The 22,815-nt window shown below is 41.3% G+C and overlaps 1 protein-coding gene across 3 annotated transcripts in view; it reads right to left on the bottom strand.

The window, feature by feature from the left end:
• Nucleotides 1-22,815, bottom strand: part of LOC103178921 (regulator of G protein signaling 7) — a 285,543-nt gene that overhangs the window by 128,473 nt on the left and 134,255 nt on the right. For all 3 annotated transcript variants that reach the window (XM_042333318.1, XM_042333320.1, XM_042333319.1), the window contains exon 3: nt 1,678-1,774. In XM_042333318.1, the coding sequence (XP_042189252.1) occupies nt 1,678-1,774 (97 nt within the window). The remainder of the gene's footprint in view (nt 1-1,677; nt 1,775-22,815) is intronic.

Here is a 22,815-nt window from a genome sequence, read left to right as displayed (position 1 = left end):
ACGCTATCCTCCTCCACCGCTTGTCCTCCCACCTCAACCTTCAAGGCCCTGTCCTTGAGTGGTTTAGGTCGAACCTCTCCCACCGTCTTCATTTTGTTTCCACAAATGGCTTTTCCTCCACCCCCCGCACTGTCTCGTGTGGTGTCCCTCAGGGCTCTATCCTCGGTCCCCTCCTCTTCACCCTCTATATGCTCCCCCTTGGTGACATCATCCGCAGACATGGGGTTAACTTCCACATGTATACGGATGACACCCAACTCTACCTTTCCTCCTCTACCCTCAACTCCACGACCACCAATGTCCTGACAGTCTGCCTGTCTTGACATTGAGTCCTGGACGAGAGACAACTTTCTTCAGCTCAACGTACGTAAAACTGAGGCCCTTCTGATTGGCTCGTGTCAGCGCTTCCGCACCTCAGGCGCTGACACCATCAGCATCCAAGGCTGCACTCTCCACCTCTCAAAGCCAGTCAGGAACCTCGGGGTTCTGTTCGACCCTGAGTTGTCCTTTCTTCCCCACATCTACGCCACAACTGGCACCGCCTTCCATCACCTCCGGAACATCGCCAGACTACGGCACTACCTCACCCCTCACGCTGCTGAAACCCTGGTCCACGCCTTTATCACCTCAAGGCTGGACTATGGGAACTCTCTCCTCGCCGGCCTTCCCGGTACCTCCCTCCACACACTGCAGGTCATTCAGAACTCTTCAGCTCGTGTACTGTCCCGCACCAGGCTTCGGGACCACATCACTCCCACCCTCGCTCGCCTCCACTGGCTCCCCATCCCCCAGAGGATCGAATTCAAGATCCTCATCCTCGCCTACAAGGCCATTCACGGCCTTGCTCCCTCCTACCTCTCCGACCTACTATCCCCCTATCTACCTGCCCGTACCTTCCGTTCCTCTGGCTCCGGTCTGCTCCACATCCCCCGCCCCAACCGCCCTACCATCGGAGGCCGGGCCTTCAGCCTCTCAGCCCCGAGGCTCTGGAACTCTATCCCCCAGTGCCTTCGCCGCCTCCTCCCTTTCCTCCTTCAAGGCCGGTCTCAAGACCTTTCTCTTGGACCGTGCCTTCAGCTCCCCTCTCGACTCTCTACCCCCTCCTCGCTCCCTCCATTCCCTCCCCTCACCCTGACCATTTCCCCCCTCCTCTCTCCCTTCCCTCCCCTCACCCTGGCCATTTCCCCCCTGCTCGGGTCCTGACCCAACTGTCCAGCGCTTTGGGACATCCTCCCGATGTGAAAGACGCTCTATAAATGGAATCTTGTTGTTGTTGTTGTTGTCATCATACAAGGTGAAATTCATACTCTTCCCCAGCCCACAAATACCTTTTTTTTACTGTTTACCTCAGCAGCAAAAACATACTGTTCAGCATTATAAAGACTGCAAATTCTGTCCTATATGACAAATAGCATCAGACAGATATTACTGGAGGTAACTGTCTCCAATTATTGAATTAAGGACCCAAGACAAGTTCATTCTAAAGCATAGTCTCAATCATAGTCATGCAGCAGATAATGAATTGAAAATATTATTGTTATCACTTTGAATGATTGAATGTCACACATTTCACCCCAATATGTTTACAATGGAACTCGTGCCAATTGTCTCTGAAAGATGGCAAATGGGAAATGACATGAATTACCATTTATTTATCACACAGAAAGAGTGTCTTACCAGAAAACACACTGGGGATCTTGGATAAAAAGCTTTTGACAGTACGGATTGGAATTCCATTTTTCTCATCTTGCATACGTGCTATAATGTCTTCCATCTGTAAAACAAACACAACAAATGCTTAATAAGTTGCTTAGGCACTGCATAACCCTAAATGTACTTTGTAAATAAAAACTGATATGTGTAAAATAATAAGCTACAACTCTCAGGCTCAATATACTTACTCTTTTGATTTGACCTATACAAGACTAATCGTAGAAAATTGCACCTACGCATTATTGCCTGAAGCATGCTTTTTTTAATATAATCACTGGTACAATTTGTACTGACATAAATTATTTTTTTTCCATATCCCAACACTAAAATTGAGTTTTGGGCAATCATATTTCTTACAACAACTAGACCCATCACTTTCAGTTGCACGAATCAGTCACTAAAGACTTGAATCATATTTCTGCTTATTCTCTTTTTTTTCCAGTAAAAGTAAATTCAGTTCCATGGATTCTTTGTTAGAAACATAAAAATATACAGCGCAGAGGAGGCCATTTGGTCCATCAAGTCTGCACCAGCTCACAAATCGAGGCGTTCTACTTTGCTTTGAGAATCATCTCTATTGATCTTTTTCTATACTTTTTCCTGTTGTTTTTTCAAAGGTAGTTTGTCCAAAACTGAGAAAAACATTCAAAATATGCCACAACTACTATGCAAGATTTGAATGAGCTATTTTACCTTTGATGCACTGGAACATAAAAATGTGAGGCTCAAACAAGGAAAAGTGTAATTTGACACATAAAGCTCATTTCCGTGCAATCTTCTCTGCCATTGACCCACCTAACCTATTTCATCTGCTGAGGAGGTTCTGAGCAATGTCTCAAAGAAGTAAAGCAAGCAAAATTCCAAATACCTAACCACCCCTCCTATGTCTTTCTGTTCATCCTTGACTGGCTTGGTTGTCCTTAACATGACATGAATTTCCAACGTGTTTTGTGTTTAGTGTTTAGGAATCAACAATAAAATGCAAGGATTCTTCTTCATATTTCTCGGATCACTTTTTCAAGGGTAATAACCCTTTCAAAAATAAAATTTAAAAAAATTAAAGATTTGGTCACTCAATCTGCCACTAGTTGTGAGACACTGCTGTATACAATTGGCTGCTGCGTTTCACCCACAAAATTTATAGGATATTCTGTGAAGGCTTTGAGACATCTCAAAAGTGTGATAAGGTACTATATCAAATAAAAGGATTATTATTATCATAATAATCCTTGCATTTGATGTAGAACCTATAATACGAGAACATCCCAAAGTGCTTGACAAAATATACAGTCAATTCACTTTACAGTGTATTCTGTGAAGCGCTTTGAGACGTCTAGAAGACGTGAAAAGCACTATATCAAATGCAAGGATTATTATTATTATTATAAAGTGACTGTGTACTTATAGGTGAACCTGGCAGCCAATTTCCATACAACAATGTCGCCAAGCAAACATGAACTGAATGACAAATTTTGCCAGTTGACTATAGTTTGGGGCAATACCATTAAACACATTACACAGATGTTGGGTATGGGTATTTCAAAACACATTTTAACGTTGTTCTTTGATTAATGAATGGAATGTGTTTAGGAATTGCACAGTCTTGATCCCAATATTATAAATGGCATCTTCCAGCAAATTGTTGAATGGCAAGAGATCCATAATAGGCCACTGTAGCACTCCACTTGTCACTAGTCTGCCCCATCCCCCCAACAAACACAGCGCCATTTCCAGATACTGTCACCATTCAAAATGGAGTAATTTAACTAAAATAATGCCACTACTTCAGGTCTTCAATCCCTATTTAAATTTCCAGGGTATGGGATATTGTTAGCACAATAAACCTGATTGCAAAGCTGCTGTTATGTTGTCAAGTGTGTAATGGTGTCAGTGTGTCATCCCATGGGCAATTGGTAATGTCAAAACTGCTTGGGAATGGTTTTCATTGCAGCAAATAGAGCATCTGCTGGAGTGTGAGATTGCCCCAAGTGGCCAGCATGGTGACGTTTCACCACATGCTGTCTGCAACTGTGAAACGAATAATTGAGCTGACCGACAAAACTCTCCCAAATGATGAGAATGACTCACTGTTACTTGCAATGTTGTGCTTATTCTGCTTCATTGTACAATTCATTGATTTCTATTACATAGTAGGCACAATAGTAATAGACTTACGAATAGTGTACAACATGCAAACAGGCCACTCAGCCTAACCAGTGCATGCCAGTGTTTATACTCCACATAAGTCCTCACCCATGCTTTACTCCCTCCTATACCCTTCTATTCTCTCATGTGAAGGTCTGGCTTCCTCTTCAATGCATCTATGCTATCTGATTCAACCACCACTTCAGGCAGTGAGTTCCACAGTCACATGACCCTCTAGTTAAGTAGTTTCTCCTAAATTCTCTTTTAGATACCCTGGTTACTATTTCAGATTTGTGTTCCTCAGTTATAGACTACCAATTAGTGGAAGAAGCCTATTTATGTTAACCTTGTCAAACCCTTTTATAAATTTCCTATACTTCTATTAGGTCCCCCTTAAATGTCTCTTTCTCTAGCAGAAAAAGGCCAAACCGATCCAGTCTATCATAATAGCACTAACCTGCCAGCCTGGGTATCATCTTCATAAATCTACGCTGTACTCTCTCCATCACTGTTATATTCTTCATTTTGTGTTGAGACCAGATTTGGACACAATTGCATTTAGTATAGCACCTTTCACGTTGGCAGGATGTCCCAAAGCACTTCACAGGATTTACTGTGAAGTGGAGTGGCTGTGTATTTGTAGACAAAGGCAGCAGCCCATTTGCACACAACAGAATCCCCAAAACATCCATGGTCAGCCATCGGATCTGGCTTCCACACAGCAAAGTTTCCAGCCTTGGTGATAAGGCGAGCTGTTGTTGTTGTTATATTGTGAAACGATTGGATGTTTCAATGGATAATGGAATCTAAGAGGTGCACATTCCTTGCTCTCCCAGCAGCATGTTATTCATTTCTCAATCGTTGAATTCAATTCTCAAGCCTGAAGGAATAAGATGGTTTCATTTAAAACGCTATTATTTCCATCTGATTCCGCTCTTACCTACTTTGCTGGTAAAGCCAGACCAGCATCTCAAAGAGGACTGTCATTATTAACTTGAAACTGTATTAGAGAGGAAACAGTTGGTGGATACTTGACAAATATAAAACACTGTAGACTGGCCAGACCGTGTATGAAAGTATTACTTTATTCATTCCTGTTAAGTTTATTTTGCTTTTTAAGCTGCTTCTTTAATTGAAATTCTCAGCAGTTTTTGCAAATATGATGGAGTTGGACCAGAGATCTGAATTGGGTGATACTGTGTTTTATCATTTTGCATTACCTAAAAAAAATTTGCGCACAATTATCTATCTGTGTCCGTGTGGGAAATCAACAACAACAACAACAACAAGATTCCATTTATAAAGCGCCTTTCACGTCAGGAGGATGTCCCAAGGCGCTGCACAGTTGGGTCATGACCCGAGCAGGGGGGAAATGGTCAGGGTGAGGGGAGGGAAGGGAGGGAGCGAGGAGGGGGGAAATGGTCAGGGTGAGGGGCGGGAAGGGAGGGAGCGAGGAGGGGGAAGAGAGTCGAGAGGGGAGCTGAAGGCTCGGTCAAAGAGAAAGGTTTTGAGACCGGCCTTGAAGGAGGAAAGGGAGGAGGCGGCGAAGGCACTGGGGGATGGAGTTCCAGAGCCTGGGGGCTGAGAGGCTGAAGGCCCGACCACCGATGGTAGGGCGGTTGGGGCGGGGGACGTGGAGCAGACCGGAGCCAGAGGAACGGAGGGTACGGGCAGGTAGGTAGGGGGATAGTAGGTTGGAGAGGTAGGAGGGAGCGAGGCCGTGAATGGCCTTGTAGGTGAGGATGAGGATCTTGAAATCAATCCTCTGGGGGATGGGGAGCCAGTGGAGGCGAGCGAGGGTGGGAGTGATGTGGTCCCGAAGCCTGGTGCGGGACAGTACACGAGCTGCAGAGTTCTGAATGACTGTACAAATCAGCCTGTTTGACTGTACCAGCAAGTGACTGCTGCTGTTGTGGAATCAAGACACATTTTAAATTATACAATTATATGAAAATACATGCATTTATTGTAAAATTATGTGTAAAATACATACGTGTATACCCAGCAGGAGATATAAACCCGTTTCCTGTTTTAGGAAGAAGACAATAATCTCACATGAATATGATTATCTCTGAAGGCAAATATTACCATTACTGATAACATCCCTTTGTCACAGAAAATTAACTACCAATCCCTAACTGTTCAGCGCCTTGGGACGTCCTCCTGATGTGAAAGGCCCTACACAAATGCAATTTGTTGTTGTTAAATGCTTCAGTGCGATGAGTTTGAAGTTTTGAAATAAATCACACAAATAAGATAGAAGAAGAAAATGATTTGTGATCACTGATTTTTACTGAAGGATTTTTGTCAATGTGAAGCTGCTGTCAACACAGCTAATCAAATACTCTGTGATATCTTGAGAGAATATGACTCTCAGTCAAAATAAGTGATTCTTAGCTTGTATAGATAACTGGTGAGATAATGTTTGGAACGTGTACACAGCTTTGGGCACTCTGACTTCAAAAGGACATTGAAACATTGGCTCTATCTCCCTTGAGGCGGAGGTAAGCAGGGTCTCCTTGGAGGTAAGATGTCCATATGGTGACTTGCTTGGCAATAACATGTTGGAATTATCATTGGTTCTTCCTGGATGAAATCGCTGCCCTCAATACAATATTGTCAATAGGAGAGATTTCTTTACATGGGATTACTGGAAATCGTATGGTGCTGGTGGACAGCATAAGCAAAAGTCATCAGTGTTACTGACTACAAACCATCTATAAAAACAGTGCTTGCATTTGATATAATGCCTGAAACATCTCAAAGTACCACAGAAAGCTTCTGCAAAGCTCAATGAAGGACAATGATATGTGAGCGAACCCAACATCCAATTTCCACACAGCAATGTCCAATAAACAGCCATGAAGTGAAAGATCAATTTGGAGGATTGTTGGCCAGGTCACTGGGAGAAACTTCCTTCTTAGAGTAATGTATTCTTTAGCCACCTGAAAAGGCAATCATGACCCCTGTTTAAAATCTCCGACAAAGGACATCACCTCCAGAATTGGAACACTCCCCCCACACTGTAATGAAGTGTTAATCTAGACTATGAGAACCCACAACCTTCTGATCCATACACATAGGTTCACCAATTACACTTGGCTTTACTTTTATCAGCTGTTAAAAGTTGTCGAAAAGAACAAGGCAAAAAAGATTGAGAAAAAACTATTTGTATGCAGCAGTGACCCACAAGCAGCCATGGACCAAAGGCCAATTTTATTTGGCGGATTGTTGACCAGGAAACTGAGAGAAACTCCCTTCTTTTTTCGAATCGTGTGACGGGATCTTTAACATCACCTGAACAGGCACACGGTTTGACGTCTCATCCGAAGCATGGTAATTCCATCAATGCAGCACACCTCCAACACCTCACTGGAGTGTCAGTTTAGACTGAATGAGTTCCAAGTCCTGACAAGAAGCTTTCTCAAATCAGAAGCCAGAATGCTACCAACTGAGCCAAGCAGGCCCAAAAAGGGACCAATATAGCAATAAGCTAACGTATTGGAAGAGCTAACATAAGAGCAGGATTGTAACTTGTAACAGGGTATGAGGGAAAAAAGTAGCACCTTGGAAGTGGAAAGACTGAGAAGATGTTTTATACCCAAGATGTCTAATGAGTAGGTTAGGGATGTAATTTGGATCCCTATAGATCCAAATTCCTGATTTGAACAAGGAGAAAAAGCAGTAATCAGAAAGGATGGCACTTAAGATATTTGAAGGATCTCCCAAACCATTCAAACATATTCTGGCATTATGCCATCATCTTTTAAAACAGGGTTGATATATTAATTGTATATCGAAAACACATCTCTTTTATTGTGCATTTGGTCATCTTTTCCCTGTCCACACCTTTTCAACTCCCACGTTTGGGTGCCCATTGAGCTTTATGAAGGGTTTTGAGATGCATTCTGTTGTGAAAGGTTTGATATAAATGTAAATTGTGTTGTATTGTATATCCACCAGCTATATTCTCATATTCTGAGCATTGTCCGGTATAGAACTAATTCTCTTACATTTTGGGGGTATCTCATCAAAGATACGTGAACCCATTTTCTTATGTAGTGAACACTTGGTTGGGGTACAAAATAATTTTCTTGCACAGAAGAGGTTGAAAGAAAATGTTAGAACTGTCACCTGTTCTGTGAGAATTTGCAAAAGGATCCATCAGATGTCCCTGTCATGTCAAATTATTGGACCTGACCTTGTGGATTTAATATTGAAATGCACATCATGGTGATAACACATCAAGCATTTAGTTTCCTCCTTTCATGCCTAAATACTGATTGAAATCCTAGTTAAATTAACATGGCAAAGATCTTCTTAAAGCTAAACTCAATTAATTTCCTTTATACTCAATATTTTGTAATTCTGTGTAGAAATTCATTTCCTTCCATGAAACTGAGTTATGTTGATGTTCTCAATTCCAATCTGATATTGAAGAGCAAGTAGGATTTCAGACTTTGTAGTGATACGTATGCTACGTTCAAACTTTGCAGAATTGGTTTGCAGCAAAGAATACCAGAAATATAAAGGCATTAGAAACTCTTGGGTCAGATTCTTCTTTCTATTTGTAATTTTGTGTAGAAGTTAATTTCCTTCCATGATACTGATTTATGCTGCAGAAATTGGTTGCTGAGTTCACTATGGACCTTTCAGATCCTATGGCAGTATTCGAAAAAAGGGAGTTTCTCCTGGTATTCTGGCCAATAACCCTCAAAACAAATTTGGTCATACTCTTCATAGCTGTTTGTGGGACATTGCCACATTCACATACAAAACACATAGTCACTGCATTTTACAAGATATCCTACGAAGTGCTTTGAGACACAATCTGATCTGAAAAATGCTACATCAAATACAAGGACTAAAATATTCTACTACTGCCCTCAGCCCCAGGGAATTCAAGGAAAGGTTACTCCATACAACCAAATACCTGAACCACCCTTGACTGCAATCCTTCTTTTGTATACTGGGGGGTGACTTAAATAATGAACCTGTGCTTCTTTCAAAGGTATGGTAAATCGATCAATCTATGAATAAAAGATCACGACCCACTTTTATTTTTCCTCTGAGAACTCATTATTTTAAACCTTCCACCTGAAATGGAAAACAAATGACAGGGGCTTAGGAGGCAGTTGTTCAGCTTTAATGTTTCTTCGAGCTGCATGGAACTTTGAGAATGCCACAGTTAGATGACACAGGGTGCATGATCCAGTTTTCATTAGAATAAACAAAGCATGTATCGCCATTATTCAATTGGTACAAATCTTAAAGCTACAATATTCCCTAAACATGTCAATTCTGGGATAACTTCATGCATCTGTTAGCAAAGTTCAAGAGCCTGTCTCATGTGCTTTGCATAGAAATGAGGCTGATCTTTGGGACATATGGCTGTGATCAGAAGAAACTACCATAGCTGTAGAGCAGAGCAGAGCTGAGGTCATTGTCATTTCTAAATAAAATACAAGAAAGCTTAGGAATAGGGATCAACAATTTATAGCCCAATAAACCAACCTCTGGCATTGATCAACTCCACCTTGTCTCCAATGTCACACCCTTCAGAAACTCACCTGGTTATTTCTGAGCATTTATTTCTATTATTTGTTTGAAAATTGCTATTTCACTGGTAACCTAATTCATAAATCTTTCCACTTGATGTGAAATTCCTTTTTGTCTGTGAAATCATTGTTCTAGATTTACATATTCTGTCCCATTTGTGTATCTCCTTGTATATCTCTTAAAAGATCTCCTCTAGGACATGAAGAACCCTTGCTGGTCTAATCATTACTAAGGCTTGAGAGACTCTCCCAGCATGAAAGAGTGTCACATCGTAAGAGTGAATACTCTCCCAACATGAAAAAGTGTCATCTCAAATGCTAGGATTATTATTTTTATTATTATAATAATCCTTGCATTTGATACAGTGCCTTATCAAAACTTCGAGAAGTCTCAAAGAGTGTCATAGAATATACTGTAAAGTGAATTGACTGCATCTTTTGTGGGCGAAACAGTAATATGTGTTGTTATTACTAGTTAATCCATCTAATAACAACAACTTGGATTTATATAGCGCCCTCCACGCCGGACGGAGACGGGCGATGTGTCGGAGGTGGAAGAAAGCGGTGCTGGTGAGGGACCGGATGTGGGGAAGGAAGGATAATTGGGGGTTGAACCTGACTCCTAGGTTGCGTATGGGTTCGGAGAGTTTTAGGTGGAGGTCGGGTAGGTGGAGTAGGTGAGAACCTTGTGATTTTAGATGTTGACGAGAGCCAAAGAGTGTGGCTTCCGTCTTGTCAACATTCAGCTGAAGGAAATTTGTGCTCATCCAGCTCCTGAGGTCTGACAGGCAGGCTGACAGAACATCAGGGGACTGGGGGTCGCAAAGAGAGGTGGAAAAATAGAGTTGGGTGAGGTCGGCATACATATGGAAGTGTACCCCATGTCTGTGGATGACATCCCCAAGAGGGAGCATATAGATCAGAAAGAGGAGGGGGCCAAGGATGGATCCTTGGGGTAACCCACAGGTAACTGGATGAGAGCGGGAGGAGAAGCCGTTTGTGCAGATGTACTGCTGGCGGTTTGTGAGGTAGGAGTCGAATCAGACGAGTGCGGTCTCACTGAAGTGGATGAAGGAGGAAAGGCGGTGGAGGAGGATGGCATGATCGACTGTGTCAAAAGCGGCGGAGAGGTCCAGGAGGACAAGAAGGCAGAGGAAGCACTTGTCACAGATAGAGAGGATGTCATTTGTGACTTTCACAAGCACAGTCTCTGTACTGTGGGTAGGGCAGAAACCAGACTGGAAGGGGTTGGAAGAGGGAGTGGGAGGAAAGGTGTGTGTGGAGTTGATTGGTAACAACACATTCTAGGATATTCGCGAGGAAGGACAGGTTTGAAATGGGGAGGTAGTGGCTGGGGTTTGAGGGATCTAGAGGAGGTTTTTTGAGGAGGGGTGTGATGACAGCAGTTTTGAGGGAGTCAGGGACTGATCCAGAGGAGAGGGACTGGTTGATGACATCAGCCACTAGTGGGCAGAGGAGGGGGAGCTGGGTGACCAGCAAATTGGTGGGGAGGGGGTCGAGGCAGCAGGTGGTGGGTTTCATCGAGGTGATGGTGGGTGAGAGGGAGAAGGGGAGATGGGGAAGAAGGAATGTAGGATGGGGGCTGTGGTAGAAGCTGATGATGGGGAGAGTGAAGGGGATGGAGAGGGGGTGGTGGTGGGTGACAAGATGGTGGGTGGCAGATGTGTATTTTGGATGAAATATGATCCAATTGGCATTGGATGTGAAGATTGAGGAGGCCTGAGGGAGCGCACGGAGGAGGTAGTGGGTGGTGGAAAAAAGGATTTTAGGATTGTTTTTAGCCTCCAAGATTATGTTGGAGTAGAAGGCCGTTTTCGCGCGTCTCAAAGAACGGCGGTAACTGTGGAGATGCTCGAGCCAGAGTTAGTGGTGAACTGTCAGGCCAGTTTTCTGCCATCTGTGCTCAAGCAGCCAGGTTTGGATTTTTAGGGATCGGAGATGACTTTATACCAGGGGGATCGGGTGGGTTTGGAGATGGTCCTGGATTTCAGGGGGACAAGGCAGTTGAAGTTGGAGGAGAGGCGATCATGGAGCAGCCGGACGGCTGCTTCAGGATCTCCATGGGTGGAAGGCCAAAGGGATAGGATATTTGAGGTTGTGAGGGCCTTTATGAGGGTCTCAGAGGGTAGCCTTTTCCATGGGCGGTAGAGAATGGTTGAGGGCTTGGTGGAGGAGAAAGGGATGTGAGAGGAGAAGGAGATCAGGAAATGGTCCGAGATGGCCTTGCCCATTATGCTAAGATTGGAAATGTCAAGGCCATGGGTGATAACACGGTCGAGGGCATGGCCACGGTTGTGGGTCGGTAATACTGAGGATGATTCCATTTGATCCCTTTTGCACTGCCTCTAGAGCTTGGGCACCCCCTTATGTTGTAATGACTAGAACTATACACAGTACTCCAGTTGTGGTCTGACCTGGGCACAATGCACCTTGAGCATGACTTAGAGATCTAAACCAACTGATTCAGCATTCTGTTTGCTTTGTTTGTTCAAATAAGGTGAGCAATATGTCAACTAACCCCCTGCCTATACCTAGATGTGCTGAGGTCTACCCAGCTTATGAAATTCAGAACACCAGGCAGATCTTCTTTACTCTTGCCATTCATAAGTTTGTTTCAACTAGTTGAGCTCCCTTTAAAGGAAAACAATGACCTTATCATTGAGTATTCATCGTATAATACATGGCTGGTTGAAAAGTGTCAGTCCACCTGATGCAGTCATCTTTGTTATGTTTCTGAGATTAGACACTGAAATATGGCATTGTAATGCTTACCTGTTTTATGACTGTTTTATGACTCAGTTTGTAAAAGAGCCAACAAGGGGAGAGAATATTTGGGATTTGATAATGAGCAACAGGGATGACTAAATGTCCAACATGAAGGTGGGAGAAGCATTTAGCAACAGAGACCACAATGTGGTCACATTTGACATCACAAGAGTTGGTGAAGTCCTAAAACCCCAAACAAAACTGCCAAATTTCAAGAGGACTGACTGTGTGCTTGAGAAGTCTAAGTCGGAGTGGTCCTGGCAGACTTACATATGGCAATGGGAGTGGAGGACCTATGGAGTTCCTTCAAGGAGGTGATTATGAAGGCAATGGAACAATGTGTACTCATGTGAAGCAAAAGTACCAAGTTTAAAAGCACTCCTGCCTGGTTGGACAGGGCTACAAAGCAAATCATAAAGAGGGAAAAAAAAGCATTTAAGGCCATGAAGGGAAATGGCATGGAAATAAGTTGGACTCAATGCCAGAAGGCAAGCCAGGACTACAAAAAAGGCATAAAATGGTAAAGAAAAGCTTTGAATTGAACATGGCAAAAGATATGAGGGATAATAACAAAAAGATTTTTAGTGACATTAAGAGTAGAAGAAAAATAAGCAATGGAATAGGGTCACTGAAGGTGGATTCGGGAGACAACATAACAAATAATGCTGCACAGGCTGCAATAGTGCAAAATAAGNTTTTTGCATCAGTCTTTGCCAAGGAGAAGACGGGTAACCTATCTGATCTGGAAAGAGAACTCAAGGATGTCGCAGAGAAAAGTGCAACACTATTCATATCACTACCAGTATGATTGCCAAACAGCTGTGTAAGCTTAAGGCAAATAAATCTCAGGGGTCGAATAAATTGTATCCGAGGATTCTTAAGGAACTAAGGGAGGAAGTCGCAGAAATGCTGGCACAAATCTTTCAAAAATCACGAAATACTGGAGAGGTGCCGCGGGACTGGAGAAAGGCAGATGTTACTCCTATTTTTAAGAAAAGTAACAAAAGCGACCCAGGAAACTACAGACCAGTAAGTTTAACGTCCGTTGTGGGTAAAATTATGGAGACTTTTATTAAGGATAAAATCATGGAGCATCTGGACCTAAATAAAATCATAAATCATAGCCAATATAGGTTCATGAAGGGAAGGTCTCGCCAATCCAATTTACTGGTTTTCTTTGACGGTGTCACAAGGGAGCTTGATAAGGGTAAGGCTGTGGATGTTGTATATCTGGATTTCAGTAAGGCATGTGATACAGTTCCTCTTGAGAGGCTGGTACTGAAAGTAAAGAAAGGGGGAATCAGTGGAGGTATATTACGCAATTGGTGGACAGAAGAACCCAGAGGGTGATGGTACAGGGAATGTCATCAGACTGGGAAAATGTTACGAGTGGAGTTTCACAAGGGTCTGTTTCGGGACCTCTTCTGTTTAAGATTTTTATAAATGATCTGGAACTAGGAGTCACAAGCACAGTGGCTAAGTTTGCAGATGACACCAAGCTAATGAAGGTGGTAGATTGTGAAGCTGAACAAGATCGGTTACAGGAGAATTGGAACGTACTTGGGAATTGGTCAGATCGGGGGCTGATGAAATTTAATGTGGAGAAATATAAAGTTCTTCACATGGGGACAAAAAATTCTAGAAGGGTCTATTATTTGGATGGAAGGAAAATAATATGTATGGAAAATGAAAAGGACCTAATTGACAGTAAATTGAAGCTCTCCCAACAATGCTTTATGGCAGTGAGTAAAGCAAACCAGATGTTGGGATGTATCAAAAGATCAATAGCAAGCAAAATAGTGGGGTAATCCTGCCATTGTATAAATCATTGATGAGACTATACTTAAGGGTACTGTGTACAGTTCTGGTCACCGCAGCAAATAAAGGATATTAGAGAAATCAAGAAGATACAGAAGAGGGGAACCAAAATGATTGAGGGAATGGAAGGACTGGACTATGAGGAGTGACTAAGTAAATTGGTCAAGTTTATGCAGGAAAAGAGAAGATTGAGAGGCGATATGATAGCTGTTTTTAAGATTCTAAAGGGGCGAGACAATATAGATCATGACAGGCTGTTTCAACTGGTCCAGAATAGTAAAACCAGAGAACATGGCCTGCGATTGAAGCGGAGTAAATTCAGAACAAATCTATACACACACTATTTCAGTGAGCGAATAGTGAACCTGTGAAATAGGCTCCCTAGGAAGACGGTTAAAGCAGGAAGCGTTTCAGGATTCTTTCAACCACCTATTAGATAATTTGCTTTTAGGGAATAACATTATGGGATATAGTATATAAGTAGTTTGGGACATACATGCATGCGACTGCCAGGAAAATGGAAGACGAACTAAATAGACCTTGGTCTTTTTTCATCTAACATTTCTTATGTTCTTATGTTGTATTATTATCTCCTGCACACACCTATGTATGTTTGCATTTTTAATATAAGTCACAAAGGTCTTAGTTTATCTCCCAATTGTTGCAATTAACTTATATTCTTATGCTTTTTTCTAAATATGCTTTCCATTAAAAAGGTAGATAAATCCAATTACTGATATTAAGAAGCACAATTTCCCACTAATCCACTGAATAATTCATCAGGGAGCAATGCTTCCTTCACCAGCAACGACACTCTTTACTCAGATTAGCACATAAACCTTAACTCTAATGTGCTTAATATTTTTTTATAATTGACACCTTGAAACTGACAAAGGCTAAATAAATGTTTTTTTCTTTATACTGCTGCTTGATGATCACCTTTTAAACAGGAGAGAAAAAAGAAAAAAATGCACTTGGAAACATCCTGCTTTACCTACTGCTGAAGTGCAAAGTCTTACCAACATGCTGAGTCCTCATTTCCCTCTTTAATGTCAGGAGAGCAGGTTAGTATGTTATCTGCACGCAGTACAGCTAATACGTTGGAGCTAATTGATCCCTCTGGGACTGTCTTTAATTCCCTGTGCAAGTGAATCCAATATAAACAAATCCAAATGACAAGATCATGTTGGGCAGGATGAGTATGCAAGTTAGACAGCAACTAGTAGTAAGGAGCAAGGAAGTTCATCCTTTCACTTCCCCTCTTGTTTTTCTCTTCATTAATACATTGATTCCATCAAAGAGAAATTAATATCATAAAAAAATTAGATCTAAACCATAGAACAACAGACATGTATTACACAGAAGACCATTTGGCCCATTGCTTCTGCGCTGACTCTGAAAGAACAATCCTTCCAGTCCCATTTACCTTGCCCCCTCCCTCCTTACCTTCAAATCCCATCTTAACAGTCACAATCTTTAAACCTGGCTCCTTATCAGACTCCGCCAGCGTGAAGGGACCCAGGATGCTACCTCCACATGAAGGGCACTATATAAATGCAGGTTGTTGTTTTCCCTGTATCCATACAGATTATTCCTTTTTAGATATAAATAATAATCCTTATGTTAAGTGTAGGGACACTGTATTTTGTAGATTAAAACGGCAGCCAATTTGCGCACAACAATGTAGGACATTGGGACTAGTTCTGTGGCAGTACAGAATATATGGGCTACCCCTTGAAGATTGGCACCGATCTCTTCCCTGAGAAGATAACTAGAGCTGCAACAGAGGATTTCAACTAATATAGCAGAGAGATGGGAAGAAACCTGATGTAATATGGAGGAGAAGGGGGGGGGGGGGCGGGGGTAATAATAATAATCCTTGCATTTGATATAGCGCTTTTCACATCTTCTAGATGTATCAAAACGCTTCACAGAATATGCTGTAAAGTGAATTTGTGGGTGAAACCAGCAGCCAATTGCGCTCAGCAGTGTCCCACAAACAATCGTAGATTGAAAATGACCAATTTATTATTTTTGTTTTGGAGGGATTATTATTAGGTTTCGCGGTTGCGCCCTGCCTGGAATTGAACCCAGGTGTCTTGCTTGCAAGGCGAGTGCTCTAACCACTGGGTTACAGGGCTCCTTTAATTTTGAAGGGATTATTACCAACGGTAAAGTGATCCACCAATTGACTAACAACCAAGTTCCTACCTACTTAGGTAAACAAAGGCGTGTGGAGTAAGTAAACTTGCCCAACTTTCACCTTGCCAGGAATAACCAAGACTCATGTGGAGTATAAACAATGGCATGGACTGGTTGGGCTGAATAGCTTGTTTCTGTGCTATACATTCTTTGTAAATCTTTGTTAACTGACTTGAGAGCAGTCTTTAAACTGTTTCACTCCCCACAATTAAATGGCAGATGTTGCTTAGGCATTGTCCACTGCAATCAGCAGCCTGATCACACACATTCAACTACATGGATCACGCAGAGGAGTTGCTTTCATTGCGATATCACACATCACGCAGCAAGTCTCTAATGGCCCAAAACATAGTTGGAGTCGTGGGGTAACGTTCCAGTATTGGACATATTTATCTATCCGATTGAGAGTAAAGCCATACAATCTCTGTTTATGAATCAGTTTTTCTTATGTAACAAAGTTATAGTGGGAAATTGAAAATTTAATGGGACAGAAATGGAGCAAAAGAAGGAAGAATCGAGAGAGAGACTGAGGTAGAGAAAAGATAACAGTCCACCATTCCCAACCCAAAATAAAAAATGCATCAATTGCTTATTGGCTAGTTGTAGTGTAATGGGAATAAAGGGGAATGATGAGATCAACCTAACCGAAGAACATCCCATCAAAAGTAGTCAATTTTGTTGGTTATTTAGCTCTTTGTCATAAAAGTTCAAATTAGGACAGAAAAATGATATAAGTCATCTGTGAAACATGATGTACCCAGCCCTATTGGAACTACAGGACTATTATTGTTATCAAAATTCAACTAGGCATGATCCAATAAGCTCGACTGCAATGTCAGATTGATTTCTTAGTGGTGTGAATTTGTGTGTGCATGATGTGTGTGTGTGTGGGGTGGGTGGGGGGGGGTGGTAGCCGTTTCTGAGGCTATTTCTGCACTGAAGTCTGTGCATGTATATTTTCTGTGGAATGTGAGGAGTTTCATGAGGAGTGGCAAACAACCGACAGGGAACACAGAGAATCACTACAGGTTTACTAACTACCAAAGCAACAAAGCTTTTATCAAGCCTGTTGAGTTTCAGTTACGAAAGCATCCATGTGGCCAGAGTACAATGGTAGAATGAAAGATAAATCCCAAAATAAAACTCATTTTTTGGACTTTAAATCAGGACACTGAGTCAATAAAGTTGATTTCCTTCTGTATTTTCTAATCAAGATCTGCTGGGATGCAGACCTGGCTGCTGACAGAGAAGAAGGAAATGGGTACTGATGGGTGAGGGAATTAACACCGCTGTATAATAATGCCAATTTTTACTCCGAATTTGCAAATAATTTCACCCTACACATGAACGTCAATAAAAATATAGAATGGATTAAGGAAAGTGGCAAATGTTACCCCTTTTAGCAGAAATATTTCATATTTGCTCTGCTAGTAAGTGAGCCACAATCTGCTTTAACAAAGGAATAACATGTTGAGAGTCTTCCTTAACAAATCTTTTCATAAGAAATGTGGCATGATTGAATTTCTAAAACATCAGAATGAAGACCTCAGCTCATTTGATCTTTTAGAAATGATGCATTTCTTATTAAGTAATCTGTGAAGAAATATTGCAAATTTTTTTTATAGTGTTTCAGTGATGAGCTAGAATACCAAAGTGCAACCAATTCAGAATCATCTTTGTAAAATGTTATAGTCATTTGCACTTTAAGTTGGTTGAATGTTCTAATCAATTCTCTAATATTGAATTTTTAGCTTGACATAAATTCCCCACTCGAGACATTATCAACGCTAATATTTCATTCACTGAAGAGTGCCTGTGGAAATGAGTGATATTAGTTAGTTGGCTACTATGCATGACTCTTACTAGAAGACCTAAGTGATATCTCATCATTGCAGTGAAGAAATGTAAAATCAAATACAATCAAAGTTTACATCTCAAACAATGACCATGATCCAATTTACACAATGCATGAGAAATGAAATCAAAGATGTTCACTTTCGTAACATAAAAATTATAAGATTAAAAAGGGCTAGATTTCATTTGAATATTATTACACGGTATTTGTTCAATGTTCATAAAGGAACATGGGCCAAAAATAATAAAGGTCATGCCACCTAATTCAATTTGACAGCTGATGACTTTGTTTGTTTAACTCAAAACACAAGAACCTTAAACACTCCTAGAAATGAAGTGACTTTTAGCTTAATGGGACACATTATAAATTGACAACATATGTCACTAACTTGTGAATTGATTCTGGTTCTATGCTTCTGGGATGCAATGGAGAAGTCTTCTTCGGACCATTTGTGAAGTCCAGGACCCAGCAATGAGATGGATTTGTGGTGAAACGGGGAATAGTCTCCAGGGAGGGAAGGCTCCAGCCTTCACTGACTTGTTCTACACATGTATGCCACTTACACATGAAAATTTACCTGTGTATGGATTGGAATGCATACTCTCTCCTGCTTACCTAATTTTGGAGAGTGTTAGCTGCAGGTTAGGAAGAGACCCTAGAGCGTGGGTTGGGGTACTGCTGGAGTTTAGCAAGCTAAAACCGCACAGTTTTCCATTGAGAGCATTTTCTGGCAAGATTCCCATGCTTGTCCAATTCGGACCAGTCTACCCATTTGGGGTTTGGATAATAGCTATGTGTACTCAATGGTTGGGAATTTCACATCCCATTTAAAATTTTACTAGCTCCACTAATAGTGGTTGTTAATCTTATAGGTAACAACAACAACAATAACAAAAATTACATTTGTAAAGTGCCTTTCATGTAGGGAGGACGGACCAAAGATTTTCGGACCCGAGCTGGCGGTCACATAAAAATAACAATCATGAACTTTATCTCAGCAACACTAATATAATCAATACTAGCTCACTGATCATACAACAACAACAAAATTACATTTGTATAGCGCCTTTCACGTCAGGAGGACATCCCCTAGAAAGTTTACATCACAGAAGGGGACCATTCACTCCATCGTTTATGTGTTTTTGCTGGCTCCTCCACATCTAGATGAACACAAAATACATTCTGGAACCATACCCTTTGCACCTCAAATTCCGAACAAGTGAGTAATAATATAATAATAATCCTTGCATTTGATATAGCGCCTTATCAAACCTTCGAGACATCTCAAAATGCTTCACAGAACATATTGTAAAGTGTAGTGACTGTATGTTGTTGGCGAAACGCAGCAACCAATTGCACATAGTATGTTTGAAGTCACAAAGACCAGTAGCACTGAACTACAAAATACAACCTTTGGAATAGTGAACAGGTGAGCTGTCTTAACCCAATTACAATGGACTTACACTTAAGCATTACTCATATTGCATGGGCAAATGTTCCATATTCTATTTCTATTATGGATAATTTAGGTTAAATTTGCAAACAATTTTCTATTGTAGTTTAAGCCTGGATTTAATTTTGGAGGTTGCTCAGTGGAAATCCACATTATTTGAAGCCGTTTCCTGATGACTCAGATTCAGAACTTGTTGGGTTGGAGCAAAGCTCCTTATACCTCTTTGCGAACAAGAGAAGCCATAGAAAAATGTTGGCAGATAAAATATGCTAACCAGAATAAAGGACTTGCTTTTTCAAAGCAAAAATGGGAACTTTGACCTTACTTAATGAGTACAGTATATCATCACTACAGTGTCATCTCTGTTTGTTGGTAGTATTAGGACGTGAAACTGGTACCTGCTGGAGAACTGACAAAGTGACTGACAGAGTGGGATGGACATGGGTAGGATAAATATTAGAAACAAATTGTGTGAAAATTAGTAATGACAGATGCAATGAAAAATTCCTATCAACTCCCAGGTTGTAAACATCCAGACCGCTGCTTAGGTAGATGAGAGGCGAGGGCTCAGTCAGTCACTTTCAACTCAGGGGCCGGGCTCTGTCAGTAACTCTCATATAGGGAACTAGACAGATATCTAAAAAGCAGTGATTTGCAAGGGTATAATAATAATCCTTGCATTTGATATAGCACCTTATACATTATAGAGATATCTCAAAGTACTTCACAGGATTTACTGTAAAGTGTATATTTTGTGGATAAAATGCAGGTGAATCGAACTGAAGGAAAAGGCATGTGAATGGGATGGAATGGAATGGTCTTGTTTTGAACCTGCACAGACACAATGGTCTGAATAGACTTCTTCTATGCTATAACTTTCTGTACGTTTCTATGGTTTCCTTAGATAATCATGAGGAATTTTAGCATTCCAGAGTTTCAATTGACAAAGAAGCTGAAGGCCCGACCTCCAATGGTGGGGCGGGCTGCGCCGTACGGGGGACATGGAGCAGGCCAAAGCCTGCTGAGTGGAGGGAGCGGACAGGTTGATAACAGGTTAGCGGGTCTCAGAGGTAGGGAAGAGCCATTCCCATTACCTTTCCCATTCCTCCCAATAACATCTGATCATACAATGGAACAGAAAATATAGCACTAACAGTAAAGATGGACAAATAGCTGGAAGAGGTTTGGCTCCTGCTGGTGGAAGCAACACAGCTACTAAGGGAAAGTCATGCTCCAGATCCCTTATTGACTATTTGGATAAGTCACAGTCATACAGCTACAAGAATAAGTTATTGGAATTTTTTTCAAAAAAACTATCTGACTTGAGGCAGCCGTTGTCTAACATTAGTGTTATTGAAGGCTACGTCATTCATTAATTCATTCATTCGTTAATTCATTAATTTGTTCATTCATTTATTTTTCCATTCATTAACATTGCTCTTGAGAATCTCCTCACAGTTGCTTCTGGAGGTGGTCACAAAGTGATGAATCACTGCTATTTTGCACCTCCACAACACAGCAAGTCATGACTCAACAATTTTAAATTTTATTAATTTTATTCAAATGTACTTGAGAATATCTGGACTTAATTCGATCATTATTTGTGTGGGTCAACAACAGGTCTGTTTGGGAATGAGCTAACAATTTGGGGGTTTAAGCCTAAATTTTCTTTTCTAGTGAAAGATGAAGAACCATTTGGTGAATGCTGCCACACTCCATAAGACACAACCTAATGGCAAAATATTAATTGGAACGCGGCAGGAACTACATATATTAGGGTCTCATTTTCAAAATTCCCCAAATAATTTGTAAATAGAGTAGCTGACAGGTACCCAGGTGTGCTCAGGTCAACCCACTGGAACCCAGTGCCAATTGTTACCAATTTCCTGACACACATCTGGTTCCCACAGAATCTGCTATGTACACATTTGATTGTGCACCTTGAAAGTTAGATCTCATTATATAAAATAACAGCTGTGGCTTTCCAATGGCTCTTAGGAGAAAATGCATTGGTCAGGGTGTTACTGTCCCATACAAGCCAAAAGGTCATAGGTTTGATACCTTATTTGCTGAGTTAGTTGATTTGAGAGTAAGCATTAGAGAATGTACAAAGGGCATCTGATTTTACGGGGGATTGGGGAGAAAAAACATGTAATATCTTGTTACCTCTCCTTCAATGTGTAACAAGAATTTATAACTTCACAACACCAAATTGAGTTTGTCTCCACCCTAATTACTTGCTTGTATAGACGTTGTACAGTCCTTCACAGCCCTTTGTACTGAATGCACAGTAGATGCGTATAACCCCAGGCATCTACATCAACCCTCATTTTCATTTCCAACAGAGGAAACTTGATGTACACATGAGGAAAACACATGAAGGAAATTTAATTCACAATAGAGGGATGCAGGAGAGGTGGAGGCTCATGTGGAGTACAGGCACCAACAGTTGGACCAAATGGCCTCTTTCCATGCCAAATCATTCTATGTGATTTTACATAACAGTAAACACTCATTGTGAAAATGTATTGATAAGTTCATCTTCTTTGAAGTAGAATAATACCGTCAGCCTCTGGTTGAACTCTGTCAATCATGTGTGTTTTCTTCCAGTTGATTTAGTCCATTACAACACCCCCAATAGAGCCTGAAGTGAATGACCTATTTCAGAGTTTCAACCAGAAATGAAAGATGGATATTGAGTACAGAAGGTTTAACCACTTCTTGAAAGTTGAATTGCTCACCAGCAATTAGAAATGTGCAATGGATAATTCAACTGCCAGACTTCAAGCAAGAAAGAACAATAATCAGAGTATTTCCTAAGGCAACGAAATGACAGAAACTATATCCAACAACATACATAATTCATTGAGCACTGCTCTCACACATCGCAAGATGTCAGCCGTTTCAGGAATGTGACAAGAATGAATGTGTTGGTGAAAGAATATCGCTGTGGAACACGGAATAAAAATGCAATTCACATATGTTTGTGATGATGTCTCTTGGTGACTTCATCTGCAAACATGGGGTCAACTTCCACATGTATGCTGATGACACCCAACTCTATCTCTCTGCCTCCACCCTTGACTCCAGGACCACTGCTGTCCTGACAGAATATCTGTTAGACATCAAGTCCTGGATGAGAGCTAACCTTCTTCAGTTGAACGTCAACAAGACCGAGGCTCTCCTGATTGGCTCCGGTCAGCGCCTCCCCACCTCAGGCACTGGCAGCATCACCATCTAAGGATGCACACTCCACCTCATTGAGCCAGAACATTGATATCTTG

Source organism: Callorhinchus milii, unplaced genomic scaffold (assembly GCF_018977255.1).
Source record: "Callorhinchus milii isolate IMCB2004 unplaced genomic scaffold, IMCB_Cmil_1.0 Scaffold3, whole genome shotgun sequence".
Classification (NCBI taxonomy): Eukaryota; Metazoa; Chordata; class Chondrichthyes; order Chimaeriformes; family Callorhinchidae; genus Callorhinchus; species Callorhinchus milii.
The sequence above is the reverse complement of the archived record's forward strand: the minus strand, read 5'-3'. Positions and strand labels throughout refer to the sequence as shown.